Source organism: Macaca mulatta, chromosome 6 (assembly GCF_049350105.2).
Source record: "Macaca mulatta isolate MMU2019108-1 chromosome 6, T2T-MMU8v2.0, whole genome shotgun sequence".
Taxonomy (NCBI): Eukaryota; Metazoa; Chordata; class Mammalia; order Primates; family Cercopithecidae; genus Macaca; species Macaca mulatta.
The window spans coordinates 159,337,596-159,360,153 of NC_133411.1; the positions used below are offsets into that span (position 1 = coordinate 159,337,596).

A 22,558-nucleotide genomic window follows, 5' to 3' on the forward strand; every position below is an offset into this window, starting at 1 on the left:
GGATTACAGGCATGAGCCGCTGCACCTGGCCAAAACATTGATCTTTAAATGAGAGGGAGAAACCAGGCACGGTGGCTCACACCTGTAAGTGCAGCACTTTGGGAGGCCAAGGCAGGAGGATCATTTGAGTCCAGCAGTTTGAACCCAGCCTGAGCAACATAGTGAGACCCTGTCTCTACAAGATGTTATTTTTAAAAAAAACAAATAAATTGTGGGGAAAGTGACACAAGATGAAGTCCTAGGTAGACAGGGGCCAGATCTTCTGTCTGACCTTGAGGACCACCATAAGGAATTTGAGTTTTATTCTAGGGGCTGTGAGAAGCCATCCCAGCACAGCGAGATGGCCTGATTTGTGTTTCAAAAAGATTGCTGGCTGCAGCCTGGGTTGGAGGGCAGTGCAGAATAAAAGCAGTGAGGCCATGTAGGAGACTCTTGGAGTAATACTGGTATAAGAGGCTGGGGGCTAGAAGAACAAGGTGTCCACAGTTGGAAAGATGTTTTCGATGGAAAACCAGCACAAATCAGGGATGAACTGATCTGGTGCCCAGGGAACTTCTGACTTTACTGTAGCGTGGTAACCCTGTGAAGGTTGAAAGCTCACCCATCTACCCCAGGCCTGACCAAGGGCTGCCCTCCACCTTCCATCCTCACCTTTGGGCCCTAGATACCACCAGCCATAAGGACACCCCTGGTTTCTATCACCCCAGGCCTTGCCAAAGGGAAGGGGACCGCTCCCAGCCCTCCATAAACACACAAACTCAATGGGTTGAGGCTGTGCAGAGCTCCAGTAGCAGACGCCCCAGAAACCCAGGGCTGCAAGGGGTGTGATGGATCTCAGAGGTGGAAGTAGGGCACTGACTGCCTGGGAAATGTCTGAATTGTAGAAGTGCAGGAAAGAGCTCACAAAAGGAAGGAATTTGCCCAAGGTGTCCAGCAAACCAGTGGCAGGGGTGGTGTTCACATCCTGAACTCCTGGCCCTCGGGATGGCTGCTGTGATCAGATACTTGAGTTTAAGGGGCAGACAGGATGAGCTCTCCTGATTGAGAGATGCGGCCCGTCTCTCAGGCCGAGCCCTGCGTGTGCCGGGTGGGAGATGAGCGTAATGGTTTTGAGATCGGTGCCAAAGTCAGACAGTCCAGGGTTCCAGTGGGGCTCTGCCCCTTCATATTGATCATGAGTAATTTTACCTCTTTAAGCCTCTTGTATTTTTCTGGAAAATGGGTCTAAAGCTACTAACTGTCTCAGGGAGTTGCTTAAAAATCCAATGGCATTAGGAAAGAGCTTTATCAACTGTTGAAGCACCTAATACAGAACCTTAGGGGAAACAGTAATTATTATTAATTTTCTAATTCCATCCTCTTGTTCCAGGGGAAACCCTCAGTAAAACCAGCCCAGGTCAAAGCCTCATCGGTTTCTACTAAGGAGTCTCCAGCAAGAAAGGCGGCCCCAGCCCCTGGGAAGGTGGGGGATGTGACACCCCAGGTCAGAGGAGGGGCCCTGCCCCCAGCCAAGAGGGCCAAGAAGCCAGAAGAGGAGTCAGAGAGTAGTGAGGAGGGGTCTGAAAGTGAGGAGGAGGCCCCTGCAGGGACACCAAGCCAGGTGAGGCCTGGAGGAGGGCTGCCCCTTGGAGGACCCTGTGGGTCCCCCAGCAGCCTGAGCACTATCCCATGAGCACCTCTGCCACTGGAGTTGGGGAGAGGGAGGAGTACGGTGTGAAATTGAAGAGCAAGAACAGCCTGCTTCCCACAGGGGAGTCCTGCACTCTACTTTGTCTGTGACCAACTTTGCTTCAGTTTCTCTGCCTAGTAAATGGGCCGCTGTCCTTCCCAGCCAGTCATGCTGTGAGGTACTTGAGAAGTTTTGATTGCCTGGTCCTCTGACGTCTCAGGACAAACCAGACCCTGAGCAGGGAAACACCATGTTAGCTAAAGGGAATCCAGTTCCCTTCCCCATCTGCTGGGAGTGGGCAGGGCTGCAGCCCCAAGGCTCTGGGTGCATCCCAAGGGCAAGACGGGGGGCTGGAAAGCAATGGAAGTCAGAGCAGGAAGGAGGAAGAGTGAGGGTCACCCACCCAGCCCCAGGCCTAGGGAAGGACAAGGTGGAGGCATGCAGTAGGTAAGCAGATCCCCTGTGTTAGCTGCTGGTAAATGGTAAAGGGGAAAGTTGGGTGGGGGATGTAGGAATGGCAACTTGAAACGGAGTGATCTGGGCTGGCCTTGGGAGAAGGCGTCTCAGCAAAGACCAGAAGGAGGAAGCACTCTTAGGAAGGTCATTCCAGGCAGGGGCTCAGCAACTGTCAAGGCCTTGAGGTGGAAGTAGGACTCCCTCCTGATCTTGCCCATTGTGTCTCCCAGGTGAAGCCCTTGGGGGAAAACCCCCAGGTGAAACCTGCCTCCACCATGGGCACGGGGCCCTTGGGGAAAGGCGCTGGCCCAGTGCTACCTGGGAAGGGAAGCAGAGGGGGTCTTAGGAGCCTCATTAAGGCCTCTGGACTTTATCTTAAAGGCATCATCAGAGAGTTCTCACAAGCAGGAGAGCAAACTGCCCTTTCTTTTTTACTAGGTAAAGACCTCTGAAAAAATCCTCCAGGTCAGAGCTGCCTCGACCGCTGCCAAGGGGACCCCTGGGAAAGGGGCTACCCCAGCACACCCTGGGAAGGCAGGGGCTGTAGCCTTCCAGACCAAGGCAGGGAAGCCAGAGGAGGACTCGGAGAGCAGCAGCGAGGAATCGTCTGACAGTGAGGAAGAGACGCCAGCTGCCAAGGCCCTGCTTCAGGTGAAGCCTGAGGAGGGAGACCCCATGCAGTCAGGCCCTCCCCAGAAGGCTTCTCAGGACTTGTTCTCCCACTCTGTGTCAGAGCCCGGGGCGTGCCTCAGACCCCAGCCCCTTACTCCCCTCTCACTGTGTGGTGTCATTTGCCCTATCTGGTCTTCTTTACCTGGTGTCCTGTGTCTCCTCACACATCCATCCCCTGGGCTGTCTCCCCTTATCTTGTTTCTCCAGGCAAAGGCCTCAGGAAAAACCCCTCAGGTCGGAGCTGCCTCAGCCCCTGCCAAGGAGTCCCCCAGGAAAGGAGCTGCCCCAGCGCCCCCTGGGAAGACAGGGCCTGCAGTTGCCAAGGCCCAGACCGGGAAGCAGGAGGAGGACTCGCAGAGCAGCAGCGAGGAATCGGACAGTGAGGAGGAGGCGCCTGTTCAGGTGAGGCAGAGGGGAGGGGTGGAGAGTAGCCCCATGCCTAAACCCCAGCACCTGCATGGGTATGGCCACCTTTGCCGCCTCCAGCTCCTGTCTCCTCACACCTTCCGGGCTCTCCTCTCTCATCCTGTTTCTCACTCCAGACGAAGCCTTCAGGGAAGACCTCCCAGGTCAGAGCTGCCTCGGCCTCTGCCAAGGAGTCCCCCAGGAAAGGGGCTGCCCCAGCACCTCCTAGGAAAACAGGGCCTGCAGCCACCCAGGCCCAGGCAGGGAAGCAGGAGGAGGACTCGGGGAGCAGCAGTGAGGAGTCAGACAGTGACAGGGAGGCACCGGCAGCCATGAACGCAGCTCAGGTGAGGCTGGAAGCCGCCCTGCATGGCCTGTGCCTTGCCTCAGAAGACCTCCTGTGGGCTTGACTTTTCCTCTCTGAACCTAGAGCCCTGTGCGGCTGGCTTCGTTTGCTCTCCTCCCCACCTATGTCTTCACTCATATTCTCCTTCTGGACTCCCTGATCTTGTCCATTGTGTCTCCCAGGTGAAGCCCTTGGGGAAAAACCCCCAGGTGAAACCTGCCTCCACCATGGGCACGGGGCCCTTGGGGAAAGGCCCCGGCCCAGTGCTACCTGGGAAGGCGGGGCCTACAACACCCTCGGCCCAGGTGGGGAAGTGGGAGGACTCAGACAGCAGCAGTGAGGAGTCATCAGACAGCGATGATGGAGAGGTGCCCACAGCTGTGGCCCCGGCTCAGGTGAGGCCCCTTCCTGTAGGCTCTTTTCTTCCCCTCAGAGTGGAGCCACCCATGGCCTCCCACTGGGACTCTGTCTACCGTCTTGGTCTCTTAATGTCTGTACACACCTACTCTGGGCTCCCTCTCCTGATCCTGTGTATCTCACTCCAGGAAAAATCCTTGGGGAAAGTCCTCCAGGCCAAACCCGCCTCTGGTCCTGCCAAGGGACCGCCTCAGAAGGCAGGGCCTGTAGCCATCCAGGTCAAGGCTGAAAAGCCCATGGAAGACTCAGAGAGCAGCGAGGAGTCGTCGGACAGTGCGGACAGTGAGGAGACACCAGCAGCCATGACTGCAGCTCAGGTGAGGCCTGGGGAAGGAGGCTGCCACATGGCCTGATCTACCACACCACAGTCAGCCCCCCAGGGAGCTGTGCTTCCCTCAGGCAGATCATGGGTTCTGACTGGTGGGGCAGAACAGTAGTGGGGATCCACCTCAGAACAGATGGGGGACTCCGAGTTCAGGAATCTTCTCCAGCCTTTCTTTGGTGTCCCCTTAGGCAAAACCAGCTCTGAAAATTCCTCAGACCAAGGCCTGCCCAAAGAAAACCAATACTGCATCTGCCAAGGTCACCCCTGTGCGAGTGGGCACCCAAGCCCCCCGGAAAGCAGGAACTGTGACTTCTCCAGTAGGCTCATCCCCAGCTGTGGCTGGGGGCACCCAGAGACCAGCAGAGGATTCTTCAAGCAGTGAGGAATCAGATAGTGAGGAAGAGAAGACAGGTCCTGCAGTAACCATGGGACAGGTGAGGCCTGTGTTTAATGGGGGGACCTCAGGGCCGCCCCTACGTGGTCCTTTGGACTCCTAGAGACACCTCTCTTCCACTTGTCATCCCAGGCAAAGTCTGTGGGGAAAGGCCTCCAGGTGAAAGCGGCCTCAGTGCCTGTCAAGGGATCCTTGGGGCAAGGGACCGCTCCAGTACTTCCTGGGAAGACGGGGCCTACGGTCACCCAGGTGAAAGCTGAGATGCAGGAAGACTCTGAGAGCAGTGAGGAGGAATCAGACAGTGAAGAGGCAGCTGCACCTTCAGCACAGGTGAGGCCTAGAAGGAGCAGGCCCATCCCACCCACAGCTGTTCCTGAGCCAGGGCTGAGGATGGGCTTGATTGGGGGCTAGTCTTGCCTGCAGGTGTGCAGAAGCCTCAGCGGTAGCCTCAACACTACGTCCTTCCCTGTCTTTCACTCCATGTCTCCTCTGCCCATCAGAGCTCCAGGGTCTCTTGTCTTGTTGGCCTTTTGAGCTCCCGCTGATGTATTCCCTGTGGTTTCTACAAGCTCTGGAGTTCCCACCCTGCCAGGTGCTGCCCTTGTCTGGGGCTGCTGAGGCCCTGTTCCTCGGGGAAGTCCTGTCTCTGGAGCATGGATGTGCTCCTCCAGTGTGGAGTGATGGGGTTGAGTTAGAGGGTGTAAGCCTGGGCTGCACAGCATGACAGGTGAGAGTATCTAGGCCTTTTACAGGAGGTGGCGGCATCTGAACCATGGGCTGAAAGAGATGGGCAGGGAGAGTGTTCCAGCAGAGGAAGCAGTCTATGCGAGGCCAGGGAATGGGAGAGTGCCCGGCTTGGGTGCCTTGCCACAGGCGGCACATTGTGGTGGGATGGCTGGCAGGGGTTTAGAGTCAGACCGCCTGGGTTAAAGTTTCAGCCCCAGCCCCACATCCTGGCAAGTGCTGAAGTCCTCAGAGCCCTTACTCTTCTGTAAACACAAAATCAGCCCTCACAAGTTTGGGTAAGAATTGAGGTGAGATCTCACCTGCCACACCCAGCAAGGGACCTGCACACAGCAAGTTGTCTCGTGTCACCCTGACGATGGGCCAGGCTAATGTGGAACAGATCAAGAGTGAGGTCTCCCTGCCTGGAAGAGCTGAGAGAAGATGGCTCACTCCCTGCACTCACCCACCCACTGTTTATTATTTTTAATTGTCGCTCTATTTTTTTCTGTAACCACTCAGAAATTAGTCATTTCTTTTTTCTCTGTACCAGAGCACACATTTCTACTGATTTTTTTTTTTTTGTCCCCCTCTCATTGTTGACTCGTGGGACCCGAGGGTCCTAGGATTCCTCCATTGAGGCTTTTAAGCTCTTCAGGGGCCCCTTCCAGAGCCTCCTCTCCTCTTTCTCAAGCTGCAGGCACATTCCAGACCCAGTGCCTTACAGAGTTTCCTTGTGCAGATCACTTAAATATTTGTCTTCCCTTCTGAGCCTCCCACCTGTACCATGAGGTGGGTGTTTTGCTTTTATTTTTTGAACCATGAGCTGTTTTGAAGTAAGCTGTTTAATTTCCAAATATCTGGGATTACCCAGGTTTCTTTTTGTTGCTGATTTCTAATTTAATCACATTGTGGTTGGAGAACATATTTGGTATGATTTCAATCCTTTTTTGTGTATTGAGACTTGTTAGGTCAAGTCAGTCTTGGTGTCTTCTTGTGGAAAACATGGCTCCCCTTTGGAGGACTTACATGCTGTGCTGATGAGTACCTCGGCCTGAGTCATACTTGGTCCACACTGTAGGGAATCTTTCTTTTTGAAGTCCTGATTCTTCACCTCACTTGACCTCATGTGTTTGAGGAATACTGGGGGATGGGGATGTTTTCTGACACTGACCAGATGCCCTCCCTGAGTGAGGCAGGGGTCTTGAGATGCTGCCAGATTCCTCGTTCTGTTTCACATCAGGCTTGCTGTCACTCCTGTCAAGGATCTCACTCTGGGAATTTCCCTCTTTCTTGCTGTCCTTCTATTTGTTGGAGTCCCTGACAGGCCTTTTGGGGGTTCTCTGGATATCGGTTAAGACTAGATTAAGCTGAAGAAAACCTTGAACAACAAGTATCTTGTTCTGCTGTGGCTGCTTGAGCTCCAGCTCTTACCTCAGCATTCCATCTAGCCTGGAGGAGGAAGGACATGTTTCTGACTTTTTATGGTACTCAACTTTCTACGAACCGGAATTTAATGACATGGCCACCTAGCTGAAAGGGAGCCTGGAAAACATCTTTGTTTTAGGTAGTCTTATGCTTAGCTAATGCTAAGGAAGGCACGCACAATGAGTTTGAGTGTTTATGTTCCAGACATGTTAAACTCTGAATCTCCTATTTAGTCTTCATTATAACCCATAGGTGGGCCTTATTATTATCTCCATTTGTTAGAAGACTGAACTGAGGCCCAGTGAGATCAAGTGATGTGCTCAGGTTCACACAGCTATTGCGTGGAGGAGCCAGAATCCAGACTCAGGCTCCGGCTCCAGAATCTGTATTCTTGGCTAGCTGCTTTACTCTCTCTCACTTTCTCCCTCCTTAATTTCCTTTTCTCCACTCAGGTGAAAACCTCAGTAAAAAAAACCCAGGCCAAAGCCAACCCAGCTGCCGTCAGAGCATCTCCAGCAAAAGGGACAATTTCAGCTCCTGGAAAAGTTGTCACTGCAGCTGCTCAAGCCAAACAGAGGTCTCCAGCCAAGGCAAGTGGAGCCAGAAGCCACAGGAGGTGTGGAGGGTTGGAGCAGAGAGGAGGACCACTCACTGAGCCCAGCCTGGAGAAGGCTCCTGCATGGGCAGGCCACCCACCCAGAGTTGTGCCATGGTGGAAAGTGGGACCTGAAAGGAATCACTTCCGCCTCCAATCCTGTTATCCCCCTGCAATTCAGGCGAAGCCACCGGTGAGAAACCTCCAGAACAGTACTGCCTTGGTGAGGGGCCCAGCATCTGTGCCACCTGTGGGGAAGGCCGTGGCTGCAGCAGCTCAAGTCCAGACAGGGCCAGAGGAGGATTCGGGGAGCAGTGAGGAGGAGTCAGACAGTGAGGAGGAGACGGAGACGCCGGCTCAGGTGAGGGGGAGGGAATGGAGAACATCTCCTACATGGGATGTAACACTTTTGCCGCATCCAGCTCTTGTCTCCTCACACGTCCACCCTCCAGGCTCTCTCCCCTCATCCTGTTTCTCACTCCAGGCGAAGCCTTCAGAGAAGACCCCCCAGGTCAGAGCTGCCTTGGCTCCTGCCAAGGAGTCCCCCAGGAAAGGGGCTGCCCCAGCACCTCCTGGGAAGACAGGGCCTTCGGCCACCCAGGCGGGGAAGCAGGATGGCTCAGGGAGCAGCAGCGAGGAGTCAAACAGTGATGGGGAGGCACCGGCAGCTGCAACCTCTGCCCAGGTGAGACTTGCCAGGCCTCTGAGCCACCAACACCCACTCCTCAGAACTGGGGTATAGGGCCGGGCACGGTGGCTCACACCTATAATTCTAGCACTTTGGGAGGCCAAGGCGGACATATCACTTGAGGTCAGGGGTTCGAGACCAGCCTGGCCAACATGGTGAAACCCCATCTCTACTAAAAATATAAAAATTAGCTGGGCATGGTGGCAGGTGCCTGTAATCCCAGCCACTCGGGAGGCTGAGGCAGGAGAATCCCTAGAACCTGGGAGGCAGAGGTTGCAGTGAGCTGAGATCATGCCACTGTACTCCTGCCTGGGTGATGAGAGTGAGACTCTCTCAAAAAAAAAAAAGAAAAATGAAAAACCAGGGTTTAGGGCCAGGTAAGGAAAAGGAAGGAAGGTCAGGTTAAGGCTTAAGGCTCTGGCTCCACCATGCCCTCTTCCCTCTGCTGTCATCCACATCTCCTTAGGTAAAACCTGCTACTAAAACTCTCCAAACCAAGACTTCCCTCGCTAAAAGGGTCCCGGGTCTATGTCTAGGTTGAGGTTTCCACCAGCCCTATAGGCTAGGCCAGTATCTCCCACCAAGTCATGTGAGACCAAGAGTCTTACATGTTGGTTATTGTGCATACGTTGACGTAATACAAAATGACTCTCCCTATCAGAGTCCCAAGGAAACTTGGAGTGTGGCACAGGTCCCCCGAGGCCCTGAAGAGACGGAGGAAGTCTCGTCCCTCACCTTGGCCTGGGGCCTCACATAGGCAGGTGCATCTTCTCAGGCAGGGCTTGTCTAGCTTAGTGCCAAGCCTGGGCCCTGAAGACTAGGGAGAAAGACAATCTGGACAATTCCCTCGGTCTGCTTGCAGGAGACAGCAGGGCTTGCTGCATCCTACAGAAGTGTGGGATGACAGACTCTAGCACTGCCAGGGCACAGGTGTGTGATGGACGTGACTGATGCAGGCCTGGCAGAAATGATAGATGTCAGCCGGGCACAGTGGCTCAAGCCTGTAATCCCAGTAGCTTGGGAGGCCAAGGCGGGCAGATCATGAGGTCAGAAGTCCAAGACCAGCCTGGCCAACATGGTGAAACCCTGTCTCTACTAAAAAAAAAAAAAAAAAAAAAAAATACAAAAATTAGCCAGGCATGATGGCGGGTGCCTGTAGTTCCAGGTACTCGGGAGGCCGAGGCAGAAGAATTGCTTGAACCTGGAAAGCGGAGGTTGCAGTGAGCCAAGATCGTGCCATTGCACTCCAGTCTGGGCAACAGAGTGAGACTCTGTCTCAAAAAAAAAAAAAAAAAAATAGATGTCAGGAGAGATGGTAGATAATGGTAGCAAGTAGGACAGACCGGGGAGCCCTTGCCCCATCCATAAGGACAGTTCCTATCAGCTTCAGCCAGTCATGACTATGGAAATGGACCTTCTTTGTGGCCAGATCTTCCATTTCTTAAGGGAAGCTGGAAGTCCCTGTGCCAGGCCAAGCTGCATAACCTCTCTTAGATTTGTTTTCTTCATGAGTAAAACAAGCACTGAGATGAATGCTCCCTATCCCTAACCTCTGCCTTTGATATAACAAACCATTACTGGGGGCGAAAGACATTTGGCCCTGCCCTCAAGGAGCTCACAGTCTGTGGGGCAAGACAGGTGGCCGGATTATCGCAGAGTATGCTGGTGGTGCTGACAGCTGAAAGAGCAGGTCTCTGAGAGGCCAGAAGAGGAGCGGGTGATGGAGCTGAAGGATGACCAGGCACAAAAGTGGACAGGGCCCCTCAGTGGGTGCAGACGGGCTGGGCATGAACGTGCATGGTCACTGAAGGCTGCTGTCCTACAAGCCGTAGGCCCTCCCAGGTGCTTGTTACTGGTAGATTTATGGAGGACCTAAATGACAAACTAAAGCATAGGCCTCAGCCATATTTTGGCCTGTGTAGTATTTTTGTTTTTAAGTTTTCAACGAGTTCCTCTCTCCATCAGAATGGCCTAAGTTGCAGGAGAAAGCCCCATTCAAAAGAGCTTCACTAAGGGGATTGACTCTTACAGTGCACAGAGTCCCAGGTTCCAGCTGCTGAAAAGCTGGTTCCTTCAGCTAAGCATCAGTGGTGACCAGATTTCCATCTCTGTGCTCCATCAGCTTTATGGTCATAGCAGGGCTGCAGCATCTCCTAAAGTGCTGGGGGCAGGCCAGGTGCAGTGGCTCACACCTGTAATCCCAGCACTTTGGGAGGCTGAGACAGGCGGATCACTGGAGGTCAGGAGTTCAAGACCAGCCTGGCCAACATGGCGAAACCTGTCTCTACTAAAAATACAAAAATTAGCTGGGCCTGGTGGCACTGGCCTGTAATCCCAGCTGAGGCAAGAGAATCACTTGAACCCGGGGAGGAGGAGGTGTTGCAGTGAGTAAGATTGTGCCACTGCACTCCAGCCTGGGCGACAGAGTGAGCAGAGCAAGAGTCCATCTCAAAAAAGACTGAGGAGTAGACTTAAGGCTACTCAGACCTCAGGCTGGACGTGCTAGCTACCCTCTTAGCCATAGACAAGAAGCCAGTAGTTCACATGACTGGCTGGGAGGAGGGACCACCCTCCCTGAAGCATGTGGTAGGAGCCACTGAACAGTGAGGGTTCTGTTAGCAAGTAACAGATGGGGGCATGGCTGTTAGGAGGCAGCCAGCAGTGTGCATTGTAGTTGCCCCATTTAAAAATCGGAAATGACGTGCAGATCTTCCAGCTTCTCTTGAGAAATTGGAAGCTCAGGCAGCCTGGGTCCTACTTTCTTGGCTAGGCTGAGTAGGGAAAAGGGGTCCCCCATTCCAGTAGGGACCACTGAGCTGCCATCACCACCAGCATTTCCACCCGGATCTCTTGAGTCGTCCTCTGACTGCAGTGTTCACCAGTCCAGCCCCCATTATCATGCCTGCCCCAGCAGGAGGGTATGGTAGCCAGTGGAACACTTCTAGGCAGCTCCTGCTTTTGGCTGGGGATGTTACAACCAGAGGTGAACTGTGCTGGGACCACTGGCTTGTGCCTGCAACTTTGTCCCAGGCTGCTGTCACCTCTTGTCCAGACCCTGGGCCAACAGCCCTGCAGCCCTCAGGTTTTAGCTGTATCGGAGTCATAAATCCCTTTCACGTTTGAAGTTAGCTCTGGAAGGAGCTAGCAGGGTGGAAGCATGTTTCCGGTGGCTGTGGGGCAGGTCAGAGCAGCAGCTATTCCTGTGCATGTGCAGGAAGGGGCCACGGTGCCTCCCCTGGAAACCAGAGTGCCTGAGGATCATTGCCTGCTGGCTCTTTCCCCCTCAGCAAATGCCCCTCTCCCCGACCACGTGCTTATCCAGGTCTTGTCCCCTCAGAAGGACAGTAACTCCAAACCTGCCAGAAGCAAGACCCTGGCCCCAGCACCTCCAGAGGGGAACACGGAGGGGTCCTCGGAGAGCAGTGAGGAAGAGCTGCCACTGACCCAGGTACGCCATGCCTTCTCTTTGCAGTCGCTGCAGGGTCAGAGCTGGGCTGGCAGGCCTTGCGGGAGAGGGCAGGTCTTTCCCATAGGGAAAAATCTCGTCATATTTAAACAGCATCTCACAGCTTCCAGAGCTCTTTCCTCTATTGTGACATTCGTCTGAGCCCTGTGAGGCAGGCAGCAGTGCACAGTTAAACATACAGGCTTCAGAGTGTTGGGGCGAAGCCCGGCTCTACCACCTAACAGCTCCGTGGTCCTGGGCAGACGCCTTTCTCCTATGTGAGGCTCAATGTTTCAACCATAAAATGGGGTTAGTACTAGTGCCTCCCTCCTGCCTCTGCACTGGAGCCAGCACACGAAGTACTTGCCACAGTCCCCTGCCTAAGAAAGGGTGCCTGGTAACTGTGAGAAGGCCAGGGAGTGTTGCCCCGTTTGACAGATCGGGAATCAAGCCTTAGAGTTGAAGCAGTTTCCCGAAATTCTCATGATTCATAAGAGGCTGAGGAAAGGTGCAAGCACTGGTCCCCTGGCTCCCTATATCTCTGTTGCCTGTTTAGGACCGGGATTCTTCTCAAATCCCATGAGCTTTGCCCAGGACTCTTTCTCAAGCGCCTGTGGCATACCTTCACATGCTCCACTGCACCCAGAGCTTAAGCCACAGTCCTGCCCAGGCTACACCCCCAAGGATGAGACCAGGCCCACCTTATCTCCCTGTACTCCAGAGGCCTAAGTCAGCCATGCTGGTGTGGTTCAAGCTTCTGTGTGAACCCTGGCCCTTCCATCAGACAGCATTACCCTTTGTCCTCCTCTAGCCCCAAGCTCCCAGAAGCTTCTGCCAGGCACCTCAGAGCACCAGCTCCCCTCCCAGGGCCTAACGACAGATCCTGGAGTTCTGCAACCTCCAGACCAGAGTGGTCTCATGAACCACCTCCCCTTGAATATCACATACCATGTTCTTACCAATTCATCAGTAAGGTCAGATGCTGTTTGCACACTTCCAGCAATAGGGTGCTCACTGCCTCTCACTTTCCAATAGCACAGATTACAAAAGTAAAGAACAACCACCACCAACATCGGTAACTCCCTGTATTTGCATTTTTCTGTTTAATCCCCACAACAGCCCTATGAGGGTGGCTCCCTTTGTGGTTTGCATTTTAAGGAACTGGGAATGAGGCTCAGAGAAGTTGAGGGACCTGTCCCAGCATCACATGGCTGATGGCAAGTGGACAGACCTGGTGTTGGAGCCCAGGCCATTCACATTCTGACCCGTTGCCCGGGGCTGCCCCAACACTCCCCTCTCCCAGGCGTGGGCATTGCCCTCAGGCTCTGGGTGGAGCCTTTACGAGGCCACCTGCCTCTCTGAGGGATCTCAACAGCTGGGAGGGAGGGGACCGCTCCACCTTTCTCTGTGGGGGTGGACTAACACAATTAAAATGAACATCCTGCTTAAACTGAACCGTTTAATTGGTATGTTAGTCCTGAAGATTCTGGAGTCCCTATTTAAAAAGGAGAAAGAAAAGTCAGCAGTTTGTACCTTCCCCCAGGAGGCTTTGGGGAAGACAGGCATAGCCCTAGGAAGCTGCAGCCTCTTCCTGATTGAGAGATTTTTAGTTCCTAATCCCCAGCTCACTAATTAATTATGATTATTTTCATTATTGTACATTTATTGAGCACCTCTCTATTGACAAGTTTCAGTCTGATTTTATTAGCCCATCAGTGGGGAAAGGGATTGAGGCCAGGGTGGTGGGCAGAGCCCCAGGCTAGGAGGCAGGGATAGACACTTGGGCTCCATTCCTAGACCCTTCACTGTGCCTCCGCCCCGTTGTGCAGAGCAGACCTCAGGCCAGAGTCTGCTGGGGTCTGGGATAGCTTCCAGATTTGAAAACAAGTATGTGAGGTGATGCATATGTTAAATAACTTAATTGAGCTATTCCACAATGTATATGTGTATCAAAACATCATGTAATATACCACAAATATATGCAGTTTCACTTGTCAGTAATATAATTTTGTAAGGCCAACTTCTACTAGTTTGTCAAAGAGGTAGGCCCTGCTCTCGAAGTTTTAGGTTGAATCGAAGAAAAAGGAAACCTGTAAGAAATTAATTTGGGTATTAAATTGAGGCCTAGCGTAATTGGTTCTAGAAGGAGCTCCAGTCTGGTGCCTGGAGAACGAACTACTAATCCTGGCTCTGGCACCAGTTTGCTGGTCACCCTGGGTGATGCCACTTGCCTTCTCTGAGCCTCATTCATCTCAGTCTCTGAGATGAGACTTCCTGGGTGGGTGGGGTGGACCTTGAGGCTCCAGGCCACGTCCCCAGAGAGAATTTTTCAGTCTCCCGGAGTGGGGCTGGCCTAGATCTGTTAACCAGCCCCAGGCAGTTCTGAGAGAGCTTCTTAGAGGAGTGTTGCCTTTGTGGTTATGTGCCTTGCCAGGGTCCGCAGCCTAGGCCATCAGCCCCCTCTCCCCACTCTGTGCCGCAGACTTGTTGGAATGAAGGCACAGTTAGAATGAGCTCAGCTTTGACAGGAGGGAGTGAGCACTGTCCTGAAATCCCCTAGGTTTGGTTCTGCAGGCATCAGACCTGCAGGTAGGAGGGGTATCCCTGGGTTCCCTCTGGGTGCTTACTGCCCAGCACCTATAGGGAGGTACAACCACATGTTCAGACTGTGCTGGTTTGCTGCTTCACTCCCATCAGTTTTTTCCTAGCTGACCCCAGAACTACATTCCGGTGTGTACTGTGCTTTGCAGTTTCCACAGTGCATTAGAACCCTTGCAGTGAATGAGCCCAGGCTAGGATAACTACTAGCCCTTTCATTAAACAGGAAACTGAGGAGCAGAAAGTGGAAGGGCTTGACCACACAGTGAAGTCATGAGAGGTGGGATGAGAAGCAGGTCTCCCGCTACATCCTGGGCAAACTTCACTGCCCACCTTTGTGAACTCTACAGACTAATGCACTAATGCCCCGCCCCGACCCCCCACAGCCAAGCCCCTTGCACCACCTCCCTCCTACAGCCCAGAGGCCCAGTGGGGTGGCGTGGGCGGGTGGAACTAAGAGGAGGCTTTTGCTGCTGAGCTGCTTTTAACATCCCAAGACGCTATTGTTTGCCTCAGTGGGTTCGTTGCTTCTCTTCGTCCCCGACAATCTGTTCCTGTCTTCTCACATATATATAGATCCCCCCTCCCTCAACTGTAAGCTTTCTCCCACTTTCCATCCTTCTCTTTTTTATATCGTAGGAAGGAAGGCTCTGGAAGTGGCAGATCAGAGCAGCCGTGGGGGAGGCTATTTGGCAGGGGTAGGAAAGGCCTAAGCCCAGGGAAGCTTCCACCCTCAGGCAGGCACCTTTCTGTTTTACTTTTTACTTTATGCCTCTCTGCAGCACCTTAGCACCCTGAGGAGCCAGATGTGCTAAGTCGGGCTCAGAGGGTAGACAGGATGGTGCAGCAGAGACCAGTCTGGACCTGACTCCACTCCTCCCTTAGCTCAGGCAGCTCCCTCTTCCTGTCCTCCAGCCCTTTACTGGCCAGAGAGGGAGCAGAGCTCACACCAGGTCTGACATTTGGGGAATGGAAAGTAGACCTAAGCAGCTCCCTGGCTCACAGCCATGTGTGTTCTCATTAACTGGGGGTTTGGGAAGGAAATGGGCCTGGAGGTGCCCTTGCGTGCGGTGAACATGTTCAGGGATGGTGCAGTTCACAACCAGACTGGCCTGCAGAATACCAGGGAGCTGCTGTTGCTTGTTTGCTTTTTCTTTTACTGTTTTATTGGAAAATTTAAAGCATACCCAAAGATAGAGTGAGATAAAGAACCCCCAAGTACCATCCCCAGCCTCAACAGTTAGGAACTCCTGAGCAGGCTCGTTTCATGCAAACTCTCCACTCAGTTCCCCAACGCCCCTGGATTACTTTGCAGCCAGTCTCAGACGTGTCAGCTCATCCACCAGGATTTCAGTATGCAGCTCTCAGTTATAAGGACTTTTTTAAGCACAACTACAATACAATGTCACACCTAATAAGTTGATCTATCCAGTCAGTGTCCCTGCTTCCCTGATTGTCTCATGGAGTTCAGTTAAAGGCCACATACTGCATTGAGTTATTAATCCTCTAAGTCTTAATCTGTTGGTTCTCACCCACTCACCTAACCCTTGTTTCTCTTGTACGTTTTTTTGTTGAAGAAACTGAATCGGTGTATAGCTGGGGAGTTTCATCCTGGGCCACGTATCAGGAGGGCTGATTCAGAACCTCTGGGGTGGGGGCAACTAGACTAAATACCTCCCCAGGTGCATTGTATATTCCAACCAGGCAGCCTTGGAAAACTGCTCAGACCAGCCCCTGCATTCAGCAGGTAACTGTCTCTGAAGCCAGCCAGGGGAAAGAAGGCAGAATTGGACATTCTGGCCTTGGCTTTGCTTCCAGTAGGCACGGTGGCCTTGGGTCACTCCCTTCCCCTCTGGGCTTGCAGTTTTCCCACTTGTACAAGGGAGCTGATCCTGCTGAACGCAGGGCTTCACCCTGAGGGTCACGTGGGCTCCTGTGAGTTGTGAAGTGCCGCGCTGGGTCTTAGCAGATGTGTAGGGTGGGAGGGGGCACCCTGGGCAGCTGGAATGGCTTCTGTGCCCAGCTGCCCCTGAGCTCTGTGGACCCCTTGCCTTGTAAAACACTCCCTAACCCCATCACCTCCTTTCCCTGGCCAAGCCTTTAATCACTGGGGGGGTGTTTTGTTTTTGTTTTTCAAGGTGATTAAACCCCCTCTGATTTTTGTCGACCCTAATCGTAGTCCAGCTGGCCCAGCTGCTACCCCCGTACAAGCCCAGGCTGCGAGCACCCCGAGGAAGTCCCGAGCCTCGGAGAGCACAGCCAGGAGCTCCTCCTCCGAGAGCGAGGATGAGGACGTGATCCCTGCTACACAGTGCTTGACTCCTGGTGAGCGCAGTCCCTATGCAGTGGTGGGAGGGGCTGCCAGCACTGCCCACATTGAGGCCCAGAAGGGACAGGACACTGGCTGAGTCACATAGCAAGGTGTTGGTCAGGAAGGGCTTGGGACCAGGTCTCTGGGCCCTGCATTAGCCATTCTGATTATGGTCTGGCTCAGACCTGCAGTTCTGGGGGAATAGTTGCCACGGCTTTTTTGTGCCAGCCCCAGGCATGGAACCCAGAACAGTGGCTAGAAGCTTCAGGGACCAGGTTCCTCCATAGTCTAAGGAATAATTCTGTATCAGTTGACTGCCTATGGAACGAGTGGTCAGGGTGGTAGTGAGTTTCCCATCCTTGGTGGCATGTAAAGTGGGTTAGGCAATCCGTAAGCCAGAGACGTTACAGGGAGAGATTTCATCTATCAACGAGAGGCAGGACCAATCTGAGGTTTCTTTAACTTCTGAGAATCTGTGATTCCACCAATGACAACAGGAAACGGGCTAATGTTACTATTACAGTTATTATAACATTTTTACAAGGAAATAATGCCTGATCCTGATAGGATAATTTAAAAATACAGGCCGGGTGCAGTGGCTCATGCCTATAATCCTAGCACTGTGGGAGGCTGAGGCAGGCAGATCACCTGAGCTCAGGAGTTCAAGACCAGCCTGGGTCACATGGCGAAACCCCATCTCTACTAAAAATACAAAATAATTAGCCTGGCAGTCGCCTGTAATCCCAGCTACTTGAGAGGGTAAGCCATGAGAATTGCTTGAACCCAGGAGGCAGAAGTTACAGTGAACTGAGATGTGCCACTGCACTCCAGCCTGGGCAACAGCGAGACTGTCTCAAAAAAAAGAAAGCAGACAAAATGCAGATTACTGCTGGACACGGTGGTTCACACCTGTAATCCCAGCACTTTGGAAGGCCATGGTAGGAAGATCACTTGAGGCCAGGAGTTCAAGACCAGCCTGGGCAACATAGTGAGAGTTCTATCCTACATATATACATTTATATGTGTGTGTATATATATATATATATGTGTGTGTGTGAGTAGGTATATTTGTGTGTGTGTATATTTTTTTAATAAAAGTGCAGATTAGCACATAAGAAACTATATCACCTGTAATTCTGCCCCAAATACTGTTAACATTTGACAAATGCTAACTTTATAAAAACCTAAGATATACATGTGTTTTAAAGCAAGACCATACTGTAGCTAACTCTCAGTAACCTTTACTGGATATTTTATGACATCAGGTTTTTTTCATCTTGACATATTTGCAGCACAATTCCTAATAACTACAAAGAAATCCCTTGGGTGGACATACTACAGTATGTGTAGCCAGCACCATGTTGGAGGAAGCAGAGGGTTTTGTTTCAGGGTGGAGGGGTGAGGAAGTTGGCTGTTATAAACGTTGCTTTAAAGAATATGCATGTAACCAGGCCTCTGCAGATAACCACGGGGACTCTTAGGAGAGACGCTACCTGTGCTCTGGCCCATTGCTCAGGAGTGGCAGCCCGAGCAGCTAGGAGGGGATGGGATGGGGTGAGGAAGCCTGGGGTCACCCCCAGAGCAGCCATTTGAGCTCCCTGAACCTTGTCAAATGACATAATGACATCTGCCTGGGAGGCTTGGAGAGGGAAGTAAACAATCTTATGGGCCGGGCGCGGTGGCTCAAGCCTGTAATCCCAGCACTTTGGGAGGCCGAGACGGGCGGATCACGAGGTCAGGAGATCAAGACCATCCTGGCTAACACGGTGAAACCCCGTCTCTACTAAAAAATACAAAAAAAAAAAAAAACTAGCTGGGCGAGGTGGCGGGCGCCTGTAGTCCCAGCTACTCGGGAGGCTGAGGCAGGAGAATGGCGTAAACCCGGGAGGCGGAGCTTGCAGTGAGCTGAGATCCGGCCACTGCACTCCAGCCTGGGCGACAGAGCCAGACTCCCTCTCAAAAAAAAAAAAAAAAATCTTATGCCTCTGTAAGCCCTGAGCACAGCTCTAGATCACCAGCTCAGGCCGGTAAACTGGGTTATTGTCACTGCTGAGGAGGCTATGGGGCTTGTATGCCCTGATGTGCCCCCGTCTCACTCCATTTCAGGCATCAGAACCAACGTGGTGACTGTGCCCACTGCCCACCCAAGAATAGCCCCCAAAGCCAGCATGACTGGGGCCAGCAGCAGCAAGGAGTCCAGTCGGATATCAGATGGCAAGAAACAGGAGGGACCAGCCACTCAGGTACCTAGTGGGCAAGGGAGGGCAGTGCAGGCCAGTGGGGTGGGGCCCTACTTCCACACTTACCACATGTACTGATGGGATGGCCTGCAGTTGCTGTCACCCCCACACTCCAGAGGTGGTAGCCTCACAGCCAGAGGCTTTTTGGCCTCCTGGCTACAACCCCCGTGTTGGCTTCTCCTTTGAGTTATGAGGAAGAGTAATCTGGGGACACAGCCTCCCCGCCAAGCAAGCCCCTGCACCTCGAGTCCCTCATGAGACTTTCCAACGTGGTGGGGCTTTTGATTTTTTTTTTCTTCCAGTTTTGGAATGCCATGAACAAAAGTTGCCCTTTTTTGGTGTTTGTAATAGTGACGTCAGCATTCTTCCCAGCCTTCTCACCATCTTCGGTGCATTTTTATTTGGTCCTTGCCTGAATCTAAAAGCTGGGCATTTTAGGGTTAATGGCTGGTGCATTGTTTAAATCATAAAACTTAGCACACATCCCCACCCCAAGGGCTGTGACGTGACCAGCATTCAGCAAGGCCAGAACCCGCTGGGCCACCCTCCAGGCAGGGAAACTGCAGGTACCAGGGCCTTCTGGGGAAGCGCTTGGGGATGAGGGAAACTGAGAGGTGCGGACAGCTAGATGAGGAGCCGGGGACAGCTGGATCAGGAGCTGGGGAAGAGGAGAGGAGCCAGGCCGTGGCAAGGGCCACGCCACATCTGAGGGCTCTCTGCAAGGGGTCATACCCAATTTCCTAAGTTCTCTCTCCCTGACTGCTGGTGGGTGTAAGAAGTAGAGATGGGGGACCACCAGGTTGGGGATTGTCCCCAGTGAAGGTGCTAATTGAGTGGTGGGGCCTAAGCTGCTTCCCTGCCCTGGGCTGGGAACTGTCCCTTGCTCCTTGAGGACAATGTGATTAGCTCATAACCTGAAGCCTGCCACCAATTTTGCCCCTGTGACTGCCCCTCAGTCCGCACTCCAGCCCTCAGCCCAGCTAGATGGCATCTGACCAGGGTGTGGCACAGCTGGCATCCCGAGGACTCGTGAGTCTCAGGGCTACCTCTTGCCACCCACAGGTGTCAAAGAAGAACCCAGCTTCCCTCCCACTGACCCAGGCTGCCCTGAAGGTCCTCGCCCAGAAAGCCAGTGAGGCTCAGCCTCCTGTTGCCAGGACCCAGCGTTCACGTGGGGTGAGCCTGGGGAGCAGGGGAAGCAAGCCCGCGGAGCATAGAAGGTGCAGTCGTGGCCCTGCGTCCTGGCACCAGCACTTACCTGTTCTGTGACCTCTGCACTTGGTTTGCCTCCCTGGGCCTCAGTGGCCTAATCTGTAAGAAGGAATTACAGTACCTTTTGTAGTTGGGAGGATCAAAAGAGGCTGCATGTGTGCCCTGTCTAACACAGTGCCTGGCCCTATTGAAGTGTTCAGGAAGGACCAGGTCTTACTTGCCCTAATTTTTCCTTCCATTCCTTCTCCTTTCACCGAATTAGGCTGACAGTGCTGTGGGAACGCTCCCTGCAACGAGTCCCCAGAGTACCCCCGTCCAGGCCAAAGGGACCAACAAGCTCAGAAAACCTAAGCTTCCTGAGGGCCAGCAGGCCACCAAAGCCCCTGGGAGCTCAGATGACAGTGAGGACAGCAGCAACAGCTCTTCAGGGAGCGAGGAAGATGCTGAAGGGCCCCAGGTGGCCAAGTCGGCCCACACGCTGGGTGAGGGTGCTGGGGAAAAGGAAGGGTGGGCCAGGAAGAGGGTGGAGTGTGGCCTGGTGGAGCCATAGCTCTGGCCTCAGCTCCATATCTCAGACTTGTTCTGTGCCTGTGGCTGAGCCTGGGCCTCAGTTTCCCCACCTGTACAACTTCATGAGAAAGTCAATCCAAATGATTTCAGAGACCTGACTTTGCTGTTTGACCACTCTCAGCATTTTGGTATCAGACTCCCTTCATTGGCTCCCCAAAACTCCAGGGCCATGTTTCCGGAACAGTGGAAAGCAGGGAACTAGAAATGGGGCCTCAGGAGTTAGAAATAAGGCTTTGGCATTCAGATGTCGTGCCTAGCATGCTGTGACTAGCGATGAGTGTGCAAGGAGTGTTGAAGCAGTAGGAAGATTTGGGGTGGGGCGGGGATTGGGGTAAGGGACCTGCAGAGAGACCAGGGCCTTCCTCAAGGGCTCTGCCCCTCCCGGCTGGAAGGGGCCACTTGGGGCTACCAACAGTAACTGGAGATACTGTGCTTCTCCAGTAGGTCCCACCCCCTCCAGGACGGAGACCCTGGTGGAGGAGACTGCAGCAGAGTCCAGCGAGGATGATGTGGTGGCGCCATCCCAGGTAACTGCAAGGGAGAGGGCTGGCAGCCCAGGGGCCTTAGGATGGAGCCCCAGGCCAGGCTCCTGTCTACTCCATCACTCAGGTCAGGAGTCTGGGTCCCCTCTCTTCAGAGGCCTTGGGCAAGGTCCTGTCTGCAAGGCACTGCATGTGGCCCAGCCAGCAGACCACGGCCAGGCTGCCTCCCTCCCCTCGTAGAGCCCTAAGTAGCTAACCCTTAGGGTCTGTAGAAGGGATTGACCTTGATTCTGGGTGATGTCCAGACAAAAACATTCTTTAGCCAATTTCTTTTAAGGTTACTTACTATCTGTATGTGGCAAAAACTAGTAATTTTCCATTCGCATTAATAAGAAATTTCCTTTTTAAATGTGCCTGTCTAGAAAGTGTATTAGGAGGGTTCAGGAGGCACACACCAAGGGCTGAAGTGCTGCTCTGTGCCTTGCTGTCCGCCCACTCTGCACCGTCAGGGCAGGGCGATCCTAGAGGCCGCAGGCTGCTTTCCTCGCAGCAGGCCGTCACTCGGGCTGGGTTATGGCGGGGGTCGGGGTGGTGGCAGCCTGTTTCACAATGGACTTCTTCAGTCTCTCCTCTCAGGTTATGTGACCCCTGGACTAACCCCAGCCAATTCCCAGGCCTCAAAAGCCACTCCCAAGCCATACTCCAGCCCCTCAGTTTCCTCTACTCTGGCAGCCAAAGATGACCCAGATGGCAAGCAGGAGGCAAAGCCCCAACAGGCAGCAGGCATGTTGTCCCCTAAAACAGGTAAGTTAAGGTCTGCAGGAGGAATTATAGCAGGACACAGAGGGACAGGGCAGTGGGCCCCTTCCTGCTCTCCTGCAGCAACAGTCCTCCCAGTGTGGTCCTGTCTGCCCCCAGAGCCTTGCCAAGTGAGACCTTATGGCCCTGCACTGGATCTGGACATGCTCATCAAAGTGCAGGTGGGGCCGGGTACAGTGGCTCACGTCTATAATCCCAGCACTTTGGGAGGCCGAGGTGGGCAGATTGCTCGAGCCCAGGAGTTCAAGGCCAGCCTGGGCAACAGAGGGAGATCTCATCTCTAAAATGTATTTGAATTAGCTGGTGTGATGGTGCACGCTTGTAGTCCCAACTACTTGAGAGGCCGAGGCAGGAGAATCACTTGAGGCCAGGAGGTTGAGCCTATAGTGAGCCATGATCATGCCACTACACTCCAGCCTGGGTGCTAGAGTGAGGCCCTATCTCAAAAAAAAAAAAAAGTACAGGTGGGCCCCACGCCCAGGTGTCTGGCTGCCATGGCCCTGGACAGCCTGGAAGTAGGGGTGTATCCAGGCCCGGGTTGGTGCTGATGCACCTGGTAGGATAACCCCTGCCTCAGAGGAAGCCGCATCTTTTGGCTTGTGCAGCAAGCGTTGGCTGTCTCCAACCATCCCCATCAACTTTTCTTCTCCATAAATAGGCTAACGGTGTGGGTTGTGGGCCATGGGCCCCAGAGGATAGCTTAGACAGTAGGCTGACAGTCATGTCCAGAGGACACTCAGCACATGCAGGAGACCCCAGGCAA

The 22,558-nt window shown here is 53.4% G+C and overlaps 1 protein-coding gene across 28 annotated transcripts in view; it reads left to right on the forward strand.

Annotated features, from left to right (window-relative positions):
- TCOF1 (treacle ribosome biogenesis factor 1) overlaps window positions 1–22,558 on the forward strand; it is a 39,988-nt gene that overhangs the window by 11,463 nt on the left and 5,967 nt on the right. Inside the window, exons 7-24 of one of the 28 annotated variants that reach the window (XR_003730062.2) lie at window positions 1,370–1,600; window positions 2,564–2,776; window positions 3,005–3,199; window positions 3,340–3,549; window positions 3,731–3,943; window positions 4,094–4,282; window positions 4,479–4,724; window positions 4,817–5,014; window positions 7,288–7,425; window positions 7,612–7,791; window positions 7,915–8,115; window positions 11,456–11,566; window positions 16,341–16,486; window positions 18,579–18,715; window positions 19,775–19,888; window positions 20,187–20,406; window positions 20,936–21,021; window positions 21,600–21,780. Coding sequence is in view for 12 of the 28 variants with exons in the window: in XM_015141160.3 (XP_014996646.3) it covers window positions 1,370–1,600; window positions 2,564–2,776; window positions 3,005–3,199; window positions 3,340–3,549; window positions 3,731–3,943; window positions 4,094–4,282; window positions 4,479–4,724; window positions 4,817–5,014; window positions 7,288–7,425; window positions 7,612–7,791; window positions 7,915–8,115; window positions 11,456–11,566; window positions 16,300–16,486; window positions 18,579–18,715; window positions 19,775–19,888; window positions 20,187–20,406; window positions 20,936–21,021; window positions 21,600–21,780 (3,250 nt within the window). In the remaining 16 variants the exon portion in view is untranslated. 28 annotated transcript variants of the gene reach the window in all.